At 40.8% G+C, this 23,234-nt stretch overlaps 1 protein-coding gene across 1 annotated transcript in view; it reads right to left on the reverse strand.

Moving 5' to 3' along the window:
• DOP1B (DOP1 leucine zipper like protein B) overlaps positions 1–23,234 on the reverse strand; it is a 2,336,114-nt gene that overhangs the window by 927,809 nt on the left and 1,385,071 nt on the right. The window contains exon 19 of the mRNA XM_044071549.1: positions 15,891–17,520. Within this exon, the coding sequence (XP_043927484.1) occupies positions 15,891–17,520 (1,630 nt within the window). The remainder of the gene's footprint in view (positions 1–15,890; positions 17,521–23,234) is intronic.

The following is a 23,234-nucleotide window of genomic DNA, read 5'->3' on the forward strand; positions in this document are numbered from 1 at the left end:
ATGAACTTTAATCGTACTTTGACGTAGGAATGGGGTCATTCCCATCATGGTATTAGAAACCCAAAAGACTTGGAGAAATTAAAAAAGGTGAAAAAGCATACATGAGAAATACTTTGAAAGATAGATATGGAAAAGCAATGTGCAGTATTAGAACAGATCAGGATCTATCATGCACTACCACAATTAAGAAACTAAAAATCTCAGCACAGGCAGAAAAACTTAGAAGATACACAGATAAATGTAAAGGAAAAGTACAAAATAGCAATTTATTGATGACCCAAAAAAGTTTTATAGCAAATTGGGAAAAAAGTAAAAGGAATTAAAAGACCATCCAAAAAAGAAGAAATATATACATTCTGATGAAGTATTTATGAAGGTCCTGTGGAAAATAACAAATATGCTAAATGGATGGAAAAAGTAAAAGAAAGAATAAGATGTTTAAAGGTACAGGATATGAAACGGGATTAAGTAGCAGCTGCAGAGACTGAAACAAAGTTAAGAAAAGCCTCTGATTGGAAAACCCCAGGCCCATATGCAGTACCTAACTTATGGTTAAAAGTATTAACATCTTTGCATGAAAATTTAGACATGAATAAGAAGTACTTATATGCGCACCCCAAACAGACACCAAACTGGCTAACAACAGAAAAAAACAATGCTCCTTAAGAGTGAACCTGCAAGCTACCCTAAAAATTACAGGCCAATAACTTGGCTTCTGACGACATATAAACTATTCACTGGAATTTATGCCAACACAGTTTTTAGTTATTTAGAAGAAAACTCAATTATGGCAAGAACAAAAGGGCAATAAAAGAGAGTCATATGGAACAAAGGATCATTTGTTGTTAAATAAAGTCATAGTGGAGAACTAAAAAAAGGGATAGAATCTAAGTATGGCATGGACTGACTACAAAAAGCATTTGATACTATCCCACACTCTTGGATAAAAGAGTGCTTAAAAATGTATAAGACACACCCTAAACTGATTGACTACATTACAGTGACCATGAAACATTGGCAGACCACTATGAAATTAAGTCACGATCAAGGACAAATTATTATTCCAGGGATAAAAATTCCAAGGAGGATATTCCAGGGTGACTCTGCAACCGCTGCTATTCTGTTTTGTCCTTAACCCATTAAGCTGTCTACTTGACAGCTTAGGCCATGGCTATAATTTGGCTCCTAGAAAACAACAAAGTATAAAGACTTCTCATTTTCTCTTTGTTGATGACTTAAAACTGCATAGCTCATCAGATGAGGAACTGAAAGCACAACTGCAAGCTGTCAAAACTTTTTCAGATGATATACGAATTTCATTTGGTTTTGATAAATGTGCAAAAGCAACCTTTAAAGCAGGAAAACATCAGTTTGGGACAAGAATGTGATGCAAAAGAACTTGAGCAAGAGAGAGTGTATAAATACTTGGGAATCGATGAAGGATCAACAGTAAAACATGAACAAATGCAAATAAAACTTAGTAAAGAATATTGTAGAAGACTTAAATTAATCCTGAAAACTGTGTTGACATCTAGGAAGAAAATTCAAGCTATAAACAGATTTGCTCTTCCTGTCCTAACTTACAGTTTTGGAGTGACTGACTGGCCTCAAAAAGTGTTGGATAGATTAGACAGGAAAACAAGAAGCATACTTCATGTTCACTAAATGATTTATAAAAAAATCAGTGCATACCAAGATTATATATTCCCTGTCCTGAAACAGCTATGGGCCTCCTTGAAATTGATTACATGTACACATCTGCTGACTTCACAAGACCCAAACATAGTGAAAGTTTTGAAACAGGAAGAGAATAAATCTAAGATGACTTCCCTGCTTAGTCTTGCAGAAGCATATCAGTGCCAAGCAAAAATGGAAATCAGACTAGAAGTAGATAAAAATCAGGCAGGAACTGAATATGCCAAAAAAACAAAAGAAAGAATATAAGGTGAAGGATCAGATGAGAAGGCAAGAAATGTGGAAAATGCATAAATGCAGTTGCAAGTATAGAAAACTTCTGGAAGAACCTCATGTTGATCAGGATCAAATGCAGGAATGGTTAAGGAGAGGCAAGTTTAAACCAGGAGATGAAAGGTTAATATTGGTGGCCCAAGATAGTGGCTACGTACATGTTGGTTTACACAGTCCATTGAACATGTGGAAGAAACAGATAAATGTAGGTTTTGTAAAGCAGAATTGGAAACAGTTGCACAGCTTGTTACTGGTTGTTGACATACCAGTTGCATGGGGGATTGTGCAAACATTATGGTATTGAAGTGGCTGAAAAACACTGAAAACACGAGCCACAAAGCATCATAGAAAATGATGGAGTCGATATCACATGGGATCACCCATTATCAACAGTTTAAAAGATAGATGCAAGAAAACCAGATATACTGGTCCATGAAAAGAAGACAGAAGTAGCACTGATCACTGAAATCGCTACACCCATTGACTACAGTGTCATGCGTATAGAGAGACATAAAGTCATAAAATATCACGATTTGCGGGCAGAAACGAGAGCAATGGGAAGAAAGATACCCAGACAGTTCCAATAGTAGTAGCAGCAATGGGTCTTATAAAAAAGAATCTACAGTAGTATTTAGACATGTTACCAATACATGCAACTCCATACGAATTGCAGGAGTCATTACTAGGTACACTGCAGGTGCTGCGAAGAGCACTTTTGGCTGACATCAAAGATTGAAATAATACTAATTCCATGAATTTTAATCATACTTTGACTTAGGAATGGGGTTCATTTCCTTCATGGTATTAGAAACCCAAAAGAGTTGGAGAACTAAAAAAAAAGTGAAAAAGAATACATTATGTCTGAGATAAATTAAAAGAGTTTGAAAGCTGGAAGATTTATGTATTCAGATTATCCACAAAACCAACAGTTATAGAGCAAATCTATATTATTCATGTCAGAAATCAGTAGGGATATCTGGTAGCACTGTTCTGCATCATTTGTAAATATTATGGTAACTGCCAATGTGTCAAAAATACATTCACCATCTCAAACGTTTTGGAGGTGGTAACCCTACTACCCAAGGACCCTGAATGCGATAAACTGGGTATTAGAGAATGAATGAAGTAATTCTAATCTCAAATATTATAATGACATTGTTCTTATGAAAGACACATTTGCTGCGCTCAAGACAAAAAAAAGCCAATTGTGGGAGAATGAATACTTGTTCCTTTATTAAAGGAACAGCAATGTAATTTCAGAAGAGAGGCACAGAGAAGAGATTCAAGGAGAATATATAGCAGCACACCAAATGAGGTAGAGTCTGTCCTCGGGGGGGGGGGGCATGGGGGCATTTGTTTCTGGCAGTAAGAGAGAGAGTATGCAAAGAATATGGCAAACTTACATTAACATGTCTTTGTAACACCAGATACAGTGGCAGATTCCTCTGTTAATTAAAATTCACATAGTGACTTAGCTTTTCCAAAGTCCCATGAAGCCTTATAAGGCTTTCCCTGTTTACAGGACCATATTTTACTTTGTACTGTGGAAGCTAGAGATGTTGGCATTTTACTGGGACTTGTCAGTAATTGTCTACCAAGTACTACCATGCAAACCTGACAGGGAAGCAAGTGGAATCTATCCCATTACCCATGGGGTGTGTCTCTGCCCTATTCCACTTAATCTAGAAAGACACAATGTTTCTGGTAAACTCTACCAGCAAATTAAACTTCAAATGAATACTTTTTGTTCAATTACTAATATGCACTCACTCATTAATAAAGAAACAATTCCCTGACAGTCGAGGCCACAATGTAAAATTTACGTCTAGGCTATTACAATGAAAGCATTAAGGATATTATCTGAACCTCCCCTCTACAACTAAACCATTTTTTGTACTGCCAGTTTTCTTCATCTCACCTAAGAAAAGGTGGTCAGCATAATCCTCTAAATACAAGTGTAATGTTTATTTTGGCCAGAGCAACTGATTTTTTGTAATGGAACAATGAAGAATTGTGGTTCTCCATTTTGCATTATATGGCTAGTTCTCAATATTATTATTTCTACCGATGTATTTGGATAGCAGAAAAATGCACACTTCCCCTGGCGCAGGAATAATATACGACAATGCATAAAAGTCCATTGGCTTTCATGGCCATCATACAATTAATATTTGAGTGCAACATAACTAAAATGTTTTACAGAGTGAATGAAACAGAATATAAATTAAACAAAGCAAATATTTCCACAAATAAACATGTACTAATCATACAAGCTACAATAAACTGCAAATTATTTATGTGTTACAAGTTAAAGTATGTTCTTCCTCAAATTGAACATTATTAAATGGCTGACTTTGTGGAACTGTCAATGTGTCAAAAATATATTTGCCTTCACAGACAGTTTGGTACCTAACACAGGTCAGGCACAGAGAGGAGATTCAAGGAGAAAGTACAGTTGTATAAAGTCTTACCATAACAGTAGATGTCCTTCTCTTCACTGTTGCAGTATTCTTTACAATAGGGATCCCCTGCCAAGGGTAGCCTGACTCCCGGCCAATATACAAAAGCATTTAGGTTGTAATGGGTATGCTGTATGTCACACATATGCTCCCCATGCATGGTGTAGGGCATAAAGGTGACATCCTGATGTACCATCCTCAGAATTGAAAAGCTCCTGTAGGAATGACAGTCCAAGGATACTAGTAAGTAACAAGTGCATCCAGAAAGAAAACGGAACGGGGGGAGGAGGAAGAGAGTGAATACTGCAACAGTGAAGAGAAGGACATCTACTGTTATGCTAAGATTTTACACAACAATAGGAAGAATGCAACAACTTAGGAAGAAGAGTGAGAGGAGGAAGGGTCAACAGAGCCCTCTAGGAAGCCATGGAAAATGGCCTTAGCAAAACCAGCTCTGGCCCTAGAAATCACATCCAACTTATAGTTCTTGCTAAAGGTATGCACAGAAGTACAGGTAGCTGCCTCAAAAATAGAATTAGCATCCAACCCCTTGAGAGAAGCACCAAAAGAAGCCACAGTTCTAGTAGAATGAGCCTTAACAAAATAAGCAAGGTTCTCCCCATGAAAAGAATAGCAAAAAGAAATGGCTTTAGATATCCAAGAAGAAATGGTTTGCTTGAAAACATCCAAACCGAAAGACCTAGGATGAAAAGAGACAAAAAGCTATTCAGATTTATGAAACGCTTTAGTTTTATCAAAATAATATCTGAGCCATCTATGCAAATCCAAGTTATGCAAAAGCTTCTCACTAGCAGACTGTGGAGAAGGGGGAAAAGGGGACAAATGAATAGACTTGTTAACCACCATGGACAAAAAGGAAGCAACACCCTTGCCCTTATGGAAAACTAAAAAAGGAGGAACAGCCATAAGGGCTTGCAGCTCAGACACCCGTCTGGCAGAAGTAAGGGTCAAAAGAAGAATAGTCTTCAAGAAGAATGCTATAAGGAAACAAAATTAAGGTCCCAGGAAGGACAGACAGGCTTCCTGGGAGACCTAATGTGAAGGACACCTATAAGAAACTGTTTGGCTTCAAATCTAGAGGCTGAAGGGGGAGTCAAAGGCAGACAAGCAGAGACAGATGACCAGTGGACCTTAACAGAAGAATATGCCAACCCAGCATTGAGCAATTCACACAAATAAGAGAGAACCACAGGAACATCACAATACATGGATCCAGGTTATGACACCAAAGAGAAAATCTCTTCCATTTGGATAAGTAAGATTTCCTAGTAGTAGGTTTCCTGGCCTCATGTAGGACCCAAAACATGGCCGCAGAAAAAAGGTGTCTATAGGGGATCAAAATCCTATCACCCAAAATGTCAGCTGAAGAGTGGACAGGTGGAGATGAATGAGAGATCCCTTGTCTTGTGTGAGTAGGTCCACCCTGTAAGGAAACTTGTGATGATTACCCTTGACAAGATGCAGAAGAGAGAACTGATGCTGTCTGGGTCAAAAGGGACTCACCAGCAAGATTTTGGGAACATCCTGTTTTATTTTTAACGGGACCTTCAGAATGAGAGAAAGGGGAGGGAAGGCATAAAGAAGCATTCGCTTCCAAGAAAAACAGGGGGTGTCCCCTTTCCAGGCCAGACAGCATGGGCTCTGTCACAAAACAGAGGAAGTTGTCTATTCAAAAGGGAGGCAAATAAATATATTTGAGTACCACCTCACTGGTGGACAATGTCCAGAAACATTTTTCTGTGAACCATCCACTCATGGAATTGTGTTATGGACCTGCTCAGAGAATCAGTCACTATTTTCTGATCTGAGGAATGTAAACTGCCTGAAGGGTTACCGGATAATGGATAGCTAGCTTCCAAACCTGCATGGCTAACCTGCATAAGAGATAAGACCTTGTTTCCCTTGCTTGTTGACATACCACATCACTATGGTATTGTCTGTGAGAATCTTGAGGGGCCCTGGAAGGAAAAGAGAATGAAAAGCCTGAACAGCCAGCAAAAGAGCTTTCATCTCTTTGACATTTATTTGGTCTTTCTTTTGTTGAGGCGACCAAAGGCCCTGCAACTTGAGGGACGTAGGAGGCCCTCCATCCCACATCCGAGTGGTCTGTGAAGAGTTCCTGAGAGGGGAGTGGAGGTTGAAAAGGAATCCTTGGGTTGAGGGAAAACTGAAGAATCCTTCACTGAGGTTCCTGCTTGAGGCAAAGAAGAAGAGGGACTAGAAAATCTAAAGGATGAGAATGTTGAAGTCAAAATGAGTTTGGCTAGAGGGTACATAGGAATGGTGGAGGCCATGTAACCCAGAGCTCTCAGATATTCCCTGGCTGTGACTGAGGTAAGAGGAAGAACAGACTGAAAGAAAGCAATGAGAGTTAAGGACTTGGGGAGGAGAACAGTCTGGATCCTGCATCCCAGAAAAACATGATTCTGAGAAGGAGTCAGGAAATACTTCTGGAAATTTATAGTAAACCCCAGACTTGGCAGCAGAGAAATGGCAAAGCGTTGATGCTGAAGTAAGATCTCTAGAGAGGAGGCCTGAATAAGCAGGTCATCCAGGTAGGGAAAAACCTGTATCCTCCTTAACTTGCAGAAAGCAATCACAGGAGCGAGGCAGTTGATGAAGACCTTTGGGGCAGTAGATAGGCCAAAGGGCAAAGCAGAGAACTGAAAATGCCAAGAAGCAACAGAGAAACAAAAACCTTCTGAAAAGGGAATGAATAAGATTGACTAGATAAGTATTCTTTTGATCCAGGGAAGCTAGAAAAGCCTGAGGAAACAAGGTTTGAAGGGACTGCATCTGAAAGGAAGGGACCTTCAAAAAGGTGTTTAGCTGAGATAGATCCAGAATGTGTCTCCAGGTGCCTTCTTTCCTGGGGACCAAGAGCATTCTGAAATAAAACCCATTTCCCCTTTGAGGGATTGGAACTTCATGAAAAGTTCCATGAGCCAAAAGACACTGAGGCACCTCTGGAAAAAAGGTCAGTTATTCCTGAAGAGAATAAGGAATGCCTAGAACAGGGGGACGAGAATTCCAAACCATGTAACCCTAGTGAATTATGGAAAGAACCCAGGAATCTTGGGTGATCTTTACCCAGAAAGGAAGGGACCGAGAAAGAGGAATGTGACTGAGAAGAGCAGGGGAAGGACAGTCAGACAGCACCTGATTTGTCAGGAAAAAGAGGCTTATGAGTTGGAGGAGTTTGGGTATCCTTAGCAGGGGGAGTCCTTCTACCACCCTTTTACCTTTGGGGGAGGGCAAGACTGTCTATGGACAAAAGCAGGTTTATTAGCATAATTCCTCTGAAACTTGGGCACAGGAGAAACAAAAATATGCTTCAACTTCTGTAAGGCCTTGCCCTTTTCTTGCAGGAACTTAAACAACTCCACAGCAGCAGCACCAGACAAATGCTTATTATCCAGAGGAAAATCCATCAGTTTATCCTTGATATCATCAGGCAAATGCTGAAGTTTGAACCAGGAGCATCTCCTCAAAACATATCCAAAAGCAACAGCACTAGATGAAGCAGCAGCTGCTTCATAGCTGCATTTAAATGAACAACAAGCTACTTGGGAGGACATCCCTAGCAAAGCAAGAGCAGAAGTCTTCCCCTAAGAATCAGGGAGATCTGAAATAGCCTGAAAAGCTTGACAGAGAAAAGCCAGAATTTATCTACTCATATGTGTCTGATAGTTAACAGCTCTAAAGACTAGGGTAGCAGAAGTATACACCTTCTCACCTAGCATCTCCATGGTTCTGCAATCCTTATCAGATGGAAGCAACTTAGTGGAAGGCAACAATCTGAAGGGCTTATCGGAGGCAAATGCCATCACAGAGGGGTCAGCAGGAGACTTACAAAGAAACTTGCAGTCCTCAAGTACTTTATAAAACTTCTCAGGCTTTCTAGGAGTAGGTGTTTGGGAATCAGGAGCCTGAGACGCACTGGAAAAAGCATCCAGCAAGGCAGCAAGAACAGGAGGAACAGCACATTGTCTAGGAGACTCCATTTGTAGAGGCTGATAGTACCTCTTCTGAATATCAGACACCTGAGCACAGTCCATTTGAAAAATTCCATCATTCTGGAAAAATGATACCACAAGAAATCTCAAAAGGAGAGTCAGTACTGATGGACTTTCCTTCCTTCAAACCACAGTCAAGTGGCAAAAGAATCTGGGAGAAATATGTAAGGGATTCTTCATCAGGATAAGCAGCATCTTCCTGAGAAAAATCCTGCTTCCTGGGTCTCTTAAGAAGGGTAGAAGACCAGGGAGGGGCAGGAAAAGAAACTACCTGTGGAGGCTTAAGGGCCATAAGGGCATTAAACACACCTTGAGTGAAGTTTTTCTATTCACTCTGAGAATCTTTTGAAACAGGTGAAATATGTTTAGTTTTCTGCTTCTTTTCTAGTGGGACTTCAAACTTGAAAGATTTTGGAGGATCTGACCGCTAACAGCACTCAATAATGGTAGTCGGAACCTCTTCTCTCACTAAAATTTGAGGAAAACCCATAGGTCCTTCAGTAATAACCAGCTGTGGCTCTTCCTGTACATCTGAAACAGACATCTTCAAAACCTCCATGGGTGTGAGCGACACCAGACCATGTTGGCCTCAGAAGGGATCAAAGCAGAGGAATCTGAGACAGAAACCGAAGGATCCTCTGGGCTTTCACCAGCCTCAAGAGAGATGTCTGATGGAAGTGGTACAGCTGAAGAATCCGACCGAGCTTTCTTGGCCTTTTTCTTTGCAGACAGCTGACCCTTGGGAGAGGAAGATCCTTCTATGATATCCTTAATAGGTTCATAGGTTGGTACTAGGCTATCGGCCCTAGGGCCTATGCAAGCCTAGCCATAACAATTCCCTGGATATTTCTTCCCACAATATTTACTTCTCTGGACCCCTGTCTAGCAGGGCGACTGACATGATCCCAGGGCTGAATTTCCAATCTCCCATCCAATCATCAAGATTCCTTTTGAAGAGGGCCAATGAGGCACTCTGCTTGACATGTATGGTTGGTCTATTCCAGAGTATGGGGAGTCTCTGGGTCAGGAACCTATCCCTCCAGCATGTTTTGTTCATTGTGATGACAAGGTTTAGACCCCTGGAGCTTGTGGCTCTGAGGGATTGGGATTTCTTTAAGTGGAGCATGTCCAACAGCTCAGGATTTGACATGGCCTTGTATGTTAAGCAGAGATCGCCTCTGAGTAGACGATATGCCACAGGGTATAGCTGGAGTTTTTTTAGATGGTCATCATATGGAATCTGCTTTAGGACTGTGATTTTTTTAGTGAGGTATTTCTGTGGCCTTTCCAGCTGTTGCAGATGTCTTGTGAGGTACATACCAAATGGGGCATTATACTCTATAATGGGTCTAATGAGGGATGTGTACAGTGGGACAATGACCTCCCTTTTTCTGGATGAAAAGCCCTTAGTGATGAGGTGTGCCACATAGAAGGATTTCCTGACTGTTGTGGTGATGTGGTTATCGAAAATGAGACCACTGTCCACCTGTGTCCCTAAGTCTCTCATCACACTTTCGATGTTTAGTGTCCTGCCACCTATGTGGTAATTCATGGGTACATGTTTTTTTCCAAAGGGGATAACTATACATTTCTTGGCATTAAGCTTGAGCCCATGGCTCTGGCACCAGGCATCTGTTTATGTAAGGCCCTTTTGTAGAATATCTACATCATTTGGGGATTCAATAATGGCTCCCAGTTTGCAGTCATCTCTAAACTTTGTTAGCCAGAGTCCCTTAGTGTTAGCCTGTACTTCAGAGAAGGATGCCAAACAAGAGTGGTCCCAGGACTGAACCCTGAGGTACTCCACTTGTCACTTGTCTGGAGCTGGATTTGGAGTCGGCTACTTTTACAGTCTGGGTTCTGTCAGTAAGCCAGTTGGCAACCTATCGAGTGACGTAGGGATTTATGCCCAGCTTAGTAAGTTTATCTATGATTCCAGAGTGGTGGATGGTGTCGAAGGCCTTGGTGAGGTCCAGATAGGCTGCCTTACCCTCGTCCACAGCTCTAGAGACTGATTCGTAGAAGTCAATCAGATTCAGGAGACAAGATCGGCCCTTCACAAACCCAAACTGGGTGGGGTCCAGTGTTTGAAGGTTGCCAATGTCTTTGTTTATAAGTTTCATGATAATGCGTTCCATGCCCTTGCAGATCAGGCTTGTCAGACTGATGGGACGGTAGTTCCCGGGATCCAAGGCAGATCCTCCCTTGTGGAGCGGGATAACTGTAGCTGTGCGCCACTCAGTGGGCATGAAGCCTGAGGTGAGGCTATAATTAAACATGACACTTAGGTGAAGTGCCAGTTCATTTTGTAGTTCATGTAGTACACAACCTGGGATGTCATCTGGTCCCATGGATGCTGTATTCTTAGCTTTGGAGAGTGCGGTTTCTACCTGTGTGGCCATGATGATCAGAATTTGGCAATCTTTTGGTATTGAGATGGGCCCTTTGGGGGGTGAGAGGGGGGTGAAGTTGGCACTAAATCGATCTGCCTTAACAAATAGTTTAAGTCATTGGTTCTCTAAGTAAATCACAAGGGAAGAAAGCTGTCTCTGCAACATCTTAGGAATGAAAGCTTGACAAATCTCAAAAGACATATGGTCATGGGAAGCACCTAAACAGATCAAACATTGCTCGTGACAATCTTTACAGGAGTCTGTCTCTCGCACTGGCATTTCCCCTTTCTGGATGATGAGAGGCCCAACAACTAGAAACAAGCCAAAACTTAAGACAAGAAAATCAAAAACCTTAATGAGCCATTTATCTGAAAGCAGTAGAAACCAGCAGACAGACAAGCATTCAGACCAGTGACTGAAGATGGCATTCAGACTGGCAGCAAAGAAGTTCTGAGGATGGTACGTCCACACGTCACCTTCATGCCCTATGCCATGCATAGGGAACAGACGTGTGATGTACGGCCTACCCATTATAACATAAAGGTTTTTGTATATTGGCTAGACATCAGGCTACCCTTGGCAGGGAATCCCTATTGTAAAGAATACTGAAACAGTTATATGGAAGGACATCAGTAGCATGCCAAACAAGGTATATTCAACTGTACTACTTTGGTGGGAATTTTTCAAGCCCTACTTAAGAAACAAACTACCTCTGGGTCTCTGAACAGTGATATTCCTAGCTCACTTGTGAACTTCTGGAACAGGATAAGCTTCACAATCACCTCTACACTTTCTGATTAAGCCGTACTAGCTACAAGTAGGTGCTAGTGGTAACATTTGAAATATAATACTATTCTTTTTTCTCCAGCTGAATCCTTGCTATAACCTGCCACCAAATGCACTTTCACTCAACTATAATGGAAATGCAGTTGAAGGAGTTCATAATTGTCAGATAGATCACCTGACTGCAACCTCCAATTGCATCTCTGATGCATCTTTCATACAAACACTAAAAAAAAAGTGTTTGTAAGTTGAAACAGAAAAATGCAAATGAAAAACAACACAAACCAAATAAACACACGTAAATGGCAACTCAAAGAATGAGGGCTGATACAGCATAATGTTAAGTGCTTTTCATTTACTAAAATAGCAAACTTCTTTAGACAAACACATATACACCTTGAACTTATTAAATACTAAAAAAGGCACCAAAATGCCAATGATGTCATCAAATTAATTAATAAATATCATGAACCCTTAGTCATGGTAACCATATTATATAAAATATAAAATCACATCTAATAAATACAAAATACAATTGCTTAAAATATTGACCCTAGATGTGCAAATCTACCATAATAACTTAAGTACATTGCAACATGAACTGTTAAAGGACTTGTATATGTAGCATTATGTCAAAAATGTTCAGCATTTTATGTTGGTAGAACCACCCGTATGCTAAAAGAAAGGATATATGAACATGTATCTGCAATAAGGAAGTGCAATTTTAATAATGCACTTGCTAAGCATATACATGAATTTACTGATCATGAATTCAAGCTCTCAGTTTTGCAGCAGGTAAAAGTGCCTGAAAGAGGTGGTCCCTGGGAATTGATGCTTGATAAAGCCAAACTTGTTTGGCAACTTAATCTGTTTTCATATGCTTGGCCAGGACTGAATGATATTTGTAATGTAAGTAGTATTTCAAAATTAAGGGCTTTGAATAGATGACAGCTAATCATAACAGTTCATGTTGCAATGTACTTAAGTTATTATGGTAGATTTCCACACGTAGGGTCAATATTTTAAGCAATTGTATTTTTTTGTATTTTTGTATTTTGTATTTATTAGATTCTTCTTCTTCTTCTTTCGGCTGCTCGCATTAGGGGTCGCCACAGCAGATCAACTGTTTCCATTTTCTCCTGTCCTCTGCATCTTGCTCTGTCACACCAACCACCTGCATATCCTCTCTCATCACATCCATAATCCTTATCTTAGGCCTTCCTCTTTTCCTGTTACCTGGCAGCTTCATCCTTAGCATCTTTTTCCCAATATACTCTGCATCCCTACTCAGCACATGTCCCGTAATCTTGCCTCTCTGGCTTTGTCTCCAAACCTTCCAACCTGGGCTGACCCTCTAATATACTTATTCCTAATCCTGTCCATCCTCGTCACACCCAGTGCAAATCTTAACATCTTCAACTCTGCCACGTCAAGCTCTGATTCCTCCCTTTTTGTCAATGCCACTGTCTCCAACCCGTATAACATAGCTGGTCTCACTACCCTCTTGTAGACCTTCCCTTTCACTCTTACTGGTACTCGTCTGTCACAAATTACTCCTGACACTCTTCTCCACCCACTCCATCCTGCCTGTACTCTCTTCTTCACCTCTCTTCCACACTCACCATTACTCTGAACTACTGACCGCAAGTATTTAAACTCATCCACCTTCGCCACCTCTACTCCCTGCATCCTCACCATTTCTCTATCCTTCCTCTCATTCACACACATATATTCTGTCTTAGTCCTGCTGACCTTCATTCCTCTTCTCTCTAGAGCATATCTTCACCTCTCCAGGATCTCCACCTGTTCCCTACTCTCACTGCAGATCACAATGTCATCTGCAAACATCATAGTCCACGGGGACTCCTGTCTGATCTCGTCTGTCAACCTGTCCATCACCACTGCAAATAAGAAAGGGCTCAGAGCTGCTCCTTGATGTAATCCCACCTCCACCTTAAACGCATCCGTCACTCCCACCGCAGACCTCACCACTGTCACACTACCCTCGTACATATCTTGTACCACTCTTAGATACTTCTCTGACACTCCTGACTTCCTCATACAATACCACAACTCCTCTCTAGGCACCCTGTCATATGCTTTCTCTAAATCCACAAAGACACAATGCAACTCCTTCTGACCTTCTCTGTACTTCTCCATCAACACTCTCATAGCAAACATCGCATCTGTAGTGCTCTTTCCTGGCATGAAACCATACTGCTGATCACTAATCATCACCACCCTTCTTAACCTAGCTTCATGCTGTGACTGATCAGTTTAATCCCTCTGTAGTTACTACAGCTCTGCACATCACCCTTATTCTTAAAAATCGGTACCAAAACACTTTTTCCCCATTCCTCAGGCATCCTCTCACTTTCCAAGATTTCATTAAACAATCTAGTTAAAAACTCCACTGCCATTTCACCTAAACACCTCTATGCTTCCACAGGTATGTCATCTGGACCAACAGCCTTTCCGTTCTTCATCCTCTTCATAGCTATCCTTACTTCCTCCTTGCTAATCCACTGCACTTCATGATTCACTATCCGCACATCATCCAACCTTCTCTCCCTCTCATTCTCTTCATTCATTTACCCCTCAAAGTACTCTTTCCATCTGCTCAACACACTCTCCTCACTTGTGAGTATGTTTCCCTCATTATCCTTTATCACCCTTACCTGCTGCACATCTTTACTAGCTCGGTCCCTCTGTCTAGCCAATCGGTACAGGTCTTTTTCTCCCTCCTTAGTGTCCAACCTTTTATACAACTCTTCATACGCCTTATCCTTAGCCTTCGCCACCTCTTTCTTTGCCATGCACCTCATCTCTTTATACTCTTGTCTACTTTCTTCATCTCTTTGACAATCCCACTTCTTCTTCGCCAGCCTCTTTCTGTATACTCTCCTGTACTTCTTCATTCCACCACCAGGTCTCCTTTGTCCTCCTTCCTCTTTCCAGATGTCACACCAAGCACCCTTCTAGCCATCTCTCTTACTAGCTCTGCTGTAGTTACCCAGCTATTCGGTAACTCTTCACTGCCACCCAGTGCCTGTCTTAACTCTTCCCTGAACATTACCTCACAATTACCCTTTTTCAATTTCCACCATTTGATTCTTGGTGCTGCCCTCACACTCATCCTCCTCTTCTTGATCACCAATGTCATCCTACAAACCACCATCCTATGCTGCCTAACTACACTTTCCCCTGCCACCACTTTACAGTCTCCAATCTCCTTCAGATTGGCCCTTCTACATAAGATATAATCCACATGTGTGCATCTTCCTCCACTCTTGTATGCCACTCTATGCTCCTCCCTCTTGTTAAAATATGTATTCATCACAGCCATGTCCATCTTTTTCGCAAAATCCACTACCATCTGACCTTCTGCATTCCTTTGCTTAACACCATACCTACCCATCACTTCCTCGTCCCCTCTGTTCCCTTCACCAACATGCCCATTGAAATCTGCTCCAATTACCAGTCTCTCATCCTTGGGTACAGTCATCACCACTTCATCCAACTCACTCCAAAATTTTTCTTTCTCATCTATCGCACACCCAACTTGTGGAGCATATGCACTAACAACATTCATCATTACACCATCAATTTCCAGCTTCATAAACATCACTCTATCTGACACTCTTTTCACCTCCAAAACACTCTTACCATACTCTTCCTTCAGGATAATGCCTATGCCATTTCTCCTCCCATCCACACCATGATAAAACAATTTGAAACAACCTCCGATACACCTAGCCTTGCTCCCCTTCCATCTCTTGCACACACAATATACCAACCGTCCTTCGGTTCATCATATCAGCTAGCTCCCTCCCTATACCAGTCATACTGCCAATAATATGGTTACCATGACTAAGGGTTCATGATATTTATTAATTAATTTGATGACATCATTGACATTTTGGCACCTATTTTAGTATTTAATAAGTTCAAGGTGTATATGTGTTTGTCTGAAGAAGTTTGCTACTTTAGTAAATAAAAAAGTGTTTAACATTACACTGTATCAGCCTTCTTTCTTTGAGTTGCCATTTACGTGTGAAACGGACAAATGTACTGTTTTGGTCGTACATTTTTCAATTTCAACAAAAGAATACTTAATTCCTTTTTTTTTTATGCCACTGATGTACAATGGCTTTAAAAAGGGGGTGGCATGCACCCCCACACCCAGACCTAAATCTGCCACTGGAATACAATACATTTTAATATAATAAAATAAAAAAAAACTGACTTACCTGACTGACATCTTCATGGAATCACATTCATATTGCTTGACCAGATCATCCAAATTGCTACATATCTGTACAATAAATGGTGCCACAACCAATCCCAAAGATTTTCCCTGGTACGGTAAGGAGGATGTGAGCAGGCTCACCCAAGGGGGATGCATACCATAGCCATAAGTTGGCTGCAGGGATTTAAACACTGCTGATACAAACATTCCCTGTGAGGTTATTGGCTGAGACTGCACATACTGAATGGCATTTATAGACTGCTGGAAACTGATACTCTGTTGCCATTTCTTAGCAAGATCTAAAAAGCTCTCTTGCTCTTCCACTGTGTTTCCCAGGTGGAATTCTAGCACAATTAAAACCTGTAAGAGCTTCAATAACTCAATCTGAAGTGGGTGTTCACTCCAAATATGGTCTTGATTGAAGCTGATAAGACTCTCCTCCAAAATGCCTTCCTCAATAGCGTCTTCTTTCCGGTTGGGTGATGTTAGTTCATACCGCTTCTGGCTAGCATACATTGAAGCAGACAAGGAAAGTAGAACAAATTCTTGAACTTTGCATCTTGTCAGCAAATTATTAATGATATCAGTGTTCTTAGAATCAGATGATTTTGCCATGACAACTAGTTGTGTCATTATCCTAATCAAGACTTCCACACTTTTAACTTGGACATCCCTGTTGCCGAGCACATCTCTGTAGCTGATATTTAGATGACTAGGGTAATATGACCGTAAAAAGCTCAGACACAGATATGTAAGCAGCTCAATCAATAAAGAGTGAGGACACATAGTTGGCAGCTGAGTCTGAAGCTTACCGTAAAAACTCTCCCCTATAAGTGCAGACTGATGGCGAGCTATGAGGTTGTAAATTAGGTTCAGATGAGCTGTGGAACTAGTGTCCATGCTTGTAGTTGAAACTGCTTCTATAAACTCTTTGGGGTTATTTTTTAGCACTGCCTCCAACATGGAGAAAGCATACAAAACCCTCTTGGAATCATAAGGTTGGAAATATAACAGTACGTGCTTAAATAGAGCATCTACCATTTCCTTCTTTTCCTTCCTCTGCTTTTCAAATCTAGCAGTAGCAATTGCTTGAAGTTCTAAATCAATTTCTTCTTCTTCATCACTAGTAAGGGACTCTGATGCTTGTGTTCTTTCAGAATCCATGCGCTTGAGGTCTAACTTCTGGGGCCTACCAGAAGCATCACTTGTTATAAGCCCAGGTCTGGATTCATTTTGAAGAACATCTTTTTCATTCAAGGACACTCCATATTTCTCTCTACTGTACTGCATCTCTTGAATATCAGGAGACACTGCTGAAGATGAATTTTCTGTGGAAACTGGACTAATACTGGTATCAGCAGATTCTGTGTGCTCACTGATATCTTGGTCATCTCTTTTTGTATAATATGGGATTTCCTCTTGTTGGGAGCTATCTTCTGTATTACTAGAGTATACCTTTTTCAGAGGTAATCTTTCAGAGTTTCCTTCTACCTCTGCCCAAAGTGCTTCTCTGTCCATGGTGGTAAACTGGCTGGAAACAAGATTCCCTTCAGAACTACTTTCATTTGACTCTTTGGAATGAATGGATTCTTTGGAATAAGATCGATGTTCACTACTCAAATGGAGGAGCTCTGTAATCATAAAACAAATAAAAAAGAGAGAGAGAAAGAGATACATTAATGTATTGCTTCAGCTAACCTGTAAAGCATAAGATCAATACAATCAAATGAGTTATTTGCTTGCAACAACACTCCAACAAAAGACCTATAATTATGACGATCATGTATCTGTATAATGATACTGTTATTCCTGTATTAACACCTGTACACTGATATAGGAATACTCAGTAGTGTATCCTCACAGCTTTGAAACAGACTTCAAAGACGGTATAAAAATTGAAATACCCTACTCCTGCAGTAAACACTGAAAGTAAACAAATCTCAGTAAGTGCATCCACTAAGTGACATCCTTTATGGCCCAAACTGCCTGATGCCTGGTGCACAGTTTTTGACCAAAAAGGGTATCATGGGACCTTTCTGTAAAGCAATTTTTGAAAAAGGGTAAGCAGTCCAACATAAACTATCCTAACTGCCCTTACTTTCTTACTATGTATGTATATCAGAAAAAAAATCCCAGAAGCACAGCTGAACTTGAAAGAAAGATGAGCAAAGATAAATAATAATTTCACTTCAGATGTCTCCCTCAAAGATCGAATTGTAAGTACCTCTATAGGATAAAAGGCCAAACAATGGGGCAGGTTTCCAAGTGATCATTACAAACTCAGAGGTGCCATACAAGCAGATGCCAGTAAACACTTAAGCAAAAAGGCGTGAAAACTGAAGGAGGTGGTGTATCAATATTCATTAAAGATAAATACACCTCTAGATTGGTTAAACTGTATGATTCCCTGGAGATATTTCAGGTGTAATTAACTTTTGGTATGACACCTATTCAAAGTCATTGCCAGTTACAGGACCCCCTCCATGAATCAGGACACCCACTCTGCCTATTTGGATCTACAAGAGTCTATCCAGATACATCTGAACACCATGGTTTTGGGCAATTTCAACTACCCATCCATTGACTGGGTAAATTACTACTGCTCAAACTCACTTGTCCAAGGGTTTCTAGACTTCGTTAACTCCAATGCCCTGGACCAGCTGGTTGACACCCCCACAAGGGGTGCCAACATCCTGGATCTGGTGCTTACCAATATGGGGATCACAGTAGCACCCCCACTGTGAGGTCTTCCTACAACTCAGTCTCATTCGAAGTAACTCTCACATCTGACCCCCCCCCCCAGCAGCAACTAAACTAAAAAAAACTTCTCCAAAGCAGATTATAACCTCTTAAGAGAAGTTATACATAGCTTCACTGCACCACCCCTCTCAGATGAAACTGGCAAGTATGCAGAGTTCTACACCAATGCTTTATACAAACACTTGTTTTACTGCACTGACTCAACCATACCTGATAGGACTAAAACAAGATCCTCAAGGAAGAACAAACCTGCCTGATGGACAAGTGCCATTAACAGGCTTTACAATAAGAGAAAGAAATTGCTGTCTAAGATAAAGAGGGAGCGATCCCTAAACTGGAAACACTTCCTCCTCAGCTTAAACAAGCAAATATGTATCCAAATTAGGTTCCTCAACTAAGAACAGCCTTAGGTGTTCTTTAGTTACATCCGTAACCTAAAAGGAAAAGCTCAGATTTGTGCCGAACTGGTGGTTAATGTTACCACATATACCGAGCCTGTAGACATAGATAAACTGCTGGCAGACAGGTTCTGTGAAAACGTGCCCCAACCACATGTACCCCATGACATCCCTACCACCTGTCCCCTACTTTGTATCTGTAAAGAGCATGTTGTAAATGCCTTCTCTAAGGCCAAAAACAGAGCATCTATGGGACCTGATAACATCCCAGGTTGCATCCTACAAGGGGTCCAAGAAATATTAGCAACACCATTGGGTACTCTTTTCAATCATTGTCTAAGCATTGTCTTCATCCCAGCAGAATGGAAAATGACCACTGTTATTCCCTTGCATAAATGTGGTGCTCCCACTGACCCTGGGAACTACAGATTTATTAGCCTGACTAGTCTTATCTGTAAGGCCATGGAGCTAATCATCATGAACCTTATCAATAAAGATACATGTAATCTCCAAACAATTGACTCTACTCAGTTTGGATTTGTCAAAGGGAGATCATGACTGTTAAGCCTGGTGGACTTCTTCGAGACAGTCACCAAGGACCTGGACGAGGGGAAATCTGTGCATACAGCCTATCTATATTTAGGCAAGGTGTTTGACACTATCCCCCCACTCAGGCATCATTGACAAACTCATCCAGCTAGGTATCAGCTCTTATATCATTAAATGGGTCGCTAACTGGCTCGCTGATAGAACCCATATAGTCAAAATAGGGAAATCCACCTCCAACAGCAGACGTGTAACCAGTGGTGTTCCACAGGGATCAGTCCTGGGACCCCTACTGTTTGGAATCTATTTCTCCGAAGTAGAAGCAAAAACTAAAGGTCTGTGGCCGACAAAGTTTGCTGATGACTGCAAAATGGGAGCAGTCAAAGAATCTCCAAATGATGTCAACATCCTACAAGAGGGTCTTACACAAACAAATGACTGGTGCCAAAGTCATGGCCTTAAACTCAAAATAAAAAAATGTATTATCATTCCTTTCTGTAAGACCAATATTCCTGCTAACTACCACACCATTAGCAAAACCTTAAGTACGCACTAAGTGGTGAGAGAACAGGGAACACAGGTTGACAGCAACCTTAACTTTGACCACCATGTCTCCACAGTGGTAAGAAAGGCATTCTATATTGCTCATCTCATAAGAAAGGACCATTGCCTCCAGAAAAAAAGAAGTCCTGTGTGGATCATCTGAAATCACTGTCACTTTACTCGGTTTCATACAGACTACTCAGAGGCTATTTCTGCCTTGCATAAAAGGCAATCTCTGACCCTACTTTACTGGAAATGCTGCAGATCCTGAAGTCAAATGGTACATGGGTTACTTGTTTTAAAGACCCTAACCTGGTATGTGACATTAATAAAACCTACTGGAGGGACAGATTTGTCTACCAGAGGTTACCACACCTTTGGAACAGACTCCCACTTCAGGTCAAACACAGCACCTCATTGGCCCTCTTCAAATGCAATCTTGATGATTGGATGGGTAACCATAAATTCACACCAGGGGTTCCACCTGTGTCCCTCTTGGATGGGGCAATAGGTGCGGATCGTGGAAAAAGGGTAGAACTTGGTTAGGCTTGAAAGAGCCCTAGGGCCATTAGCCTAGTGACTTCCTATGATCGTATAAAAATGCCCTGTGGCTTTATCATTTGGTATGTTAAAGTGTACAGTAAAGGAATGTACAAAAACTGAGGTAGCCATAATACAAATATTGTCAAAAGACATTGTTAGATATATATTTAGACATTGTTAGATATATATTTAGACATATATACTTCTGTTTAATAGACTATATATATATATATATATATATATATATATATATATATATATATATATATATATATATATAAATAATAGTGCATATACACTTCTGTTTGCTAGTTAGATGCATATACACTTCTGTTTGCTATAATATATATAGGAAACTATAGTCAGATGCATAACAGGGTTAAACTGTTATTAGCTAAGAATCAAATAAAATGGCATTCATCTGTAATGTGACATGAATGTTCAGGGTCTGATACAGCTTGAAGAAGAATGTTGATATGAATAACTCATTTAAAGGAACAGTGTCTGGTACAAGCTTCAAGGAAAATTACAGATAAGGAATTCCTGAGACGCAGGTGCAAGGAAGGAAAACGCCTACCGGGATGGAGGCAATGAAGACTTACTGAACTGTCACGTAATTCACCTTGAAACAGAACACAAAGTAGCTTAACATCAGACTGTATGACATCAGAAAATACCACAGTAACAAACTGCAAATTCCAAAGGTATTAAACAACGACATACTGTTCTCATGAACAAGATCCAGATGGTACAGAAAAACATATAAAAAGGATATTAAAAGTGTATAATGTTAGATCTGAGTACTGGAGATCGTTATCCATATTATATGAAAATGTTTAAATTTAATCTTAATTTTTTATTTTTAATTTTTATTATTTTTTATTTTTTAGTTACATTTAAATTTAAGTTTTAGTACAGTTTTTCAAACATAGGTATAATCGTGACAAAGCAAAAGGCTCCAACGCATTGCTAGAGGTTAGGAATGGCACATATGAACAAGTAGCTGGTTAATAAAAAGGAACTAAATAAGAGAAATGGGATGCTTCCAACCAGGTCCATCTTCACCTTGTAGGCCTACTAAGGCCACACCCCCAACTAGTCACTTCTCATTGGACATCTCTAAACCACACCCCCTCCACAGTAGCATAAAAGCAGCACAGCAATAGCTCTCAGGTCATTCTGACCAGCGCTTGGGGAGCGCACAAATAGTCCTTTTTAGGGCTCACACATAGCAAAAGAACCGAAGATCTGTTCAAGAAGAAGGACAACGGAGATTGACACCACCGCGGAACACCGAAGGACACAACAGCAGCTCTTCCCAGAGCCCATTGTGTCCATACACAAAACAGCTCTTTTCAGAGCTCACGTGGATCTGCACCTTATACCAAACAGCTCTTCTCCGAGCTCACAGCACACCAAACAGCTCTTCTCAGAGCTCACAGAGATCTGTAAAAGCTCTGGTAAGAGCAACCAGAGACACATTGAAGAATAAAACAAAAAAGTTCTTATTAGAGCTACCACCAACACCTGAACGGGCATTCAAAACATAAATCGGCCCTTCTCAGAGCTCACAGAAATCTGTATCAGCTTCGGTAAGACCAGCCGGAGGCACAGACACAGCTTCGGTGAACCAAACAAAACAGTCCATTTTAGAACTACCGCATCTGCCCGAAAGGGCATTCTAAACACAAAACAGCTCTTTTCAGAGCTCATAGAGATCTGTAACAGCTCTATATAGAGCTCCAGCTGCCCACAGGGCTAAGACCGCTCTTTTTAGAGCTAGCTCCATCACCGACTACACGTAGAAATCTGTTCACCATTTAGGATCAAGAGTGAAAGGCTTTGTAAAATTGGTTATTCCTTCCCTCCAGGCAGGCATCACTCAGGATCGAAAACCCAAGAGGTCCACACCTATTTTTCTGGTTATATTATATGAAAAGCAAACCTGAGACAGTAAACTCTGCAAACTGTACAGTACTGTTCATGTGGACTGTTAGACAGACAAGTTATATTAATAGCACTGCGCAAAGTTTAAAAGGTTAATAGTCTGCAAAGTTTATGTGTGTGATGATCAGACACTGGTTTTCTACAAGGCATGCAGCATTCAGCACAGTCATCTGCACGTCTGCATTAAATAACTTTTCAATGGCGAGCCTTGCCTGTATTCAATCACAGGGGAATGGTGTCTGTGCCCTGTATAAGGTCACTTCAGTAAAAGTGCAGTAACTAACATTTATGTATGTGATTGAGTCCTGAATAGGAACACTTCAATTTCAACAGTTTACAGCAGTACAGTTCCTCAGACATCTGAATCCAGAGTAGGACTGCCGTGCAGGAAGCAAGCAGTGCCATAAATTCTCCAGGTTGGCGAAATCTCACATTCGAACCTGCAACTGCCAGCTTTGTTTCACCAGCTTTTCAAGTAACTACTGAAGTTTTCAAGCCATCTACAGTAAGCACAGCATGACCAACTGTCTCTGTGGACTTTTGTAAGAAAATGTCTGTGTGTTTCATGACAGCATGGATGCCGTTATGGATAAGGAGGGTAGTAAACA

This window comes from Protopterus annectens, chromosome 5.part0 (genome assembly GCF_019279795.1).
Source record: "Protopterus annectens isolate FY-2018-M chromosome 5.part0, PAN1.0, whole genome shotgun sequence".
Lineage (NCBI taxonomy): Eukaryota > Metazoa > Chordata > Ceratodontiformes > Protopteridae > Protopterus > Protopterus annectens.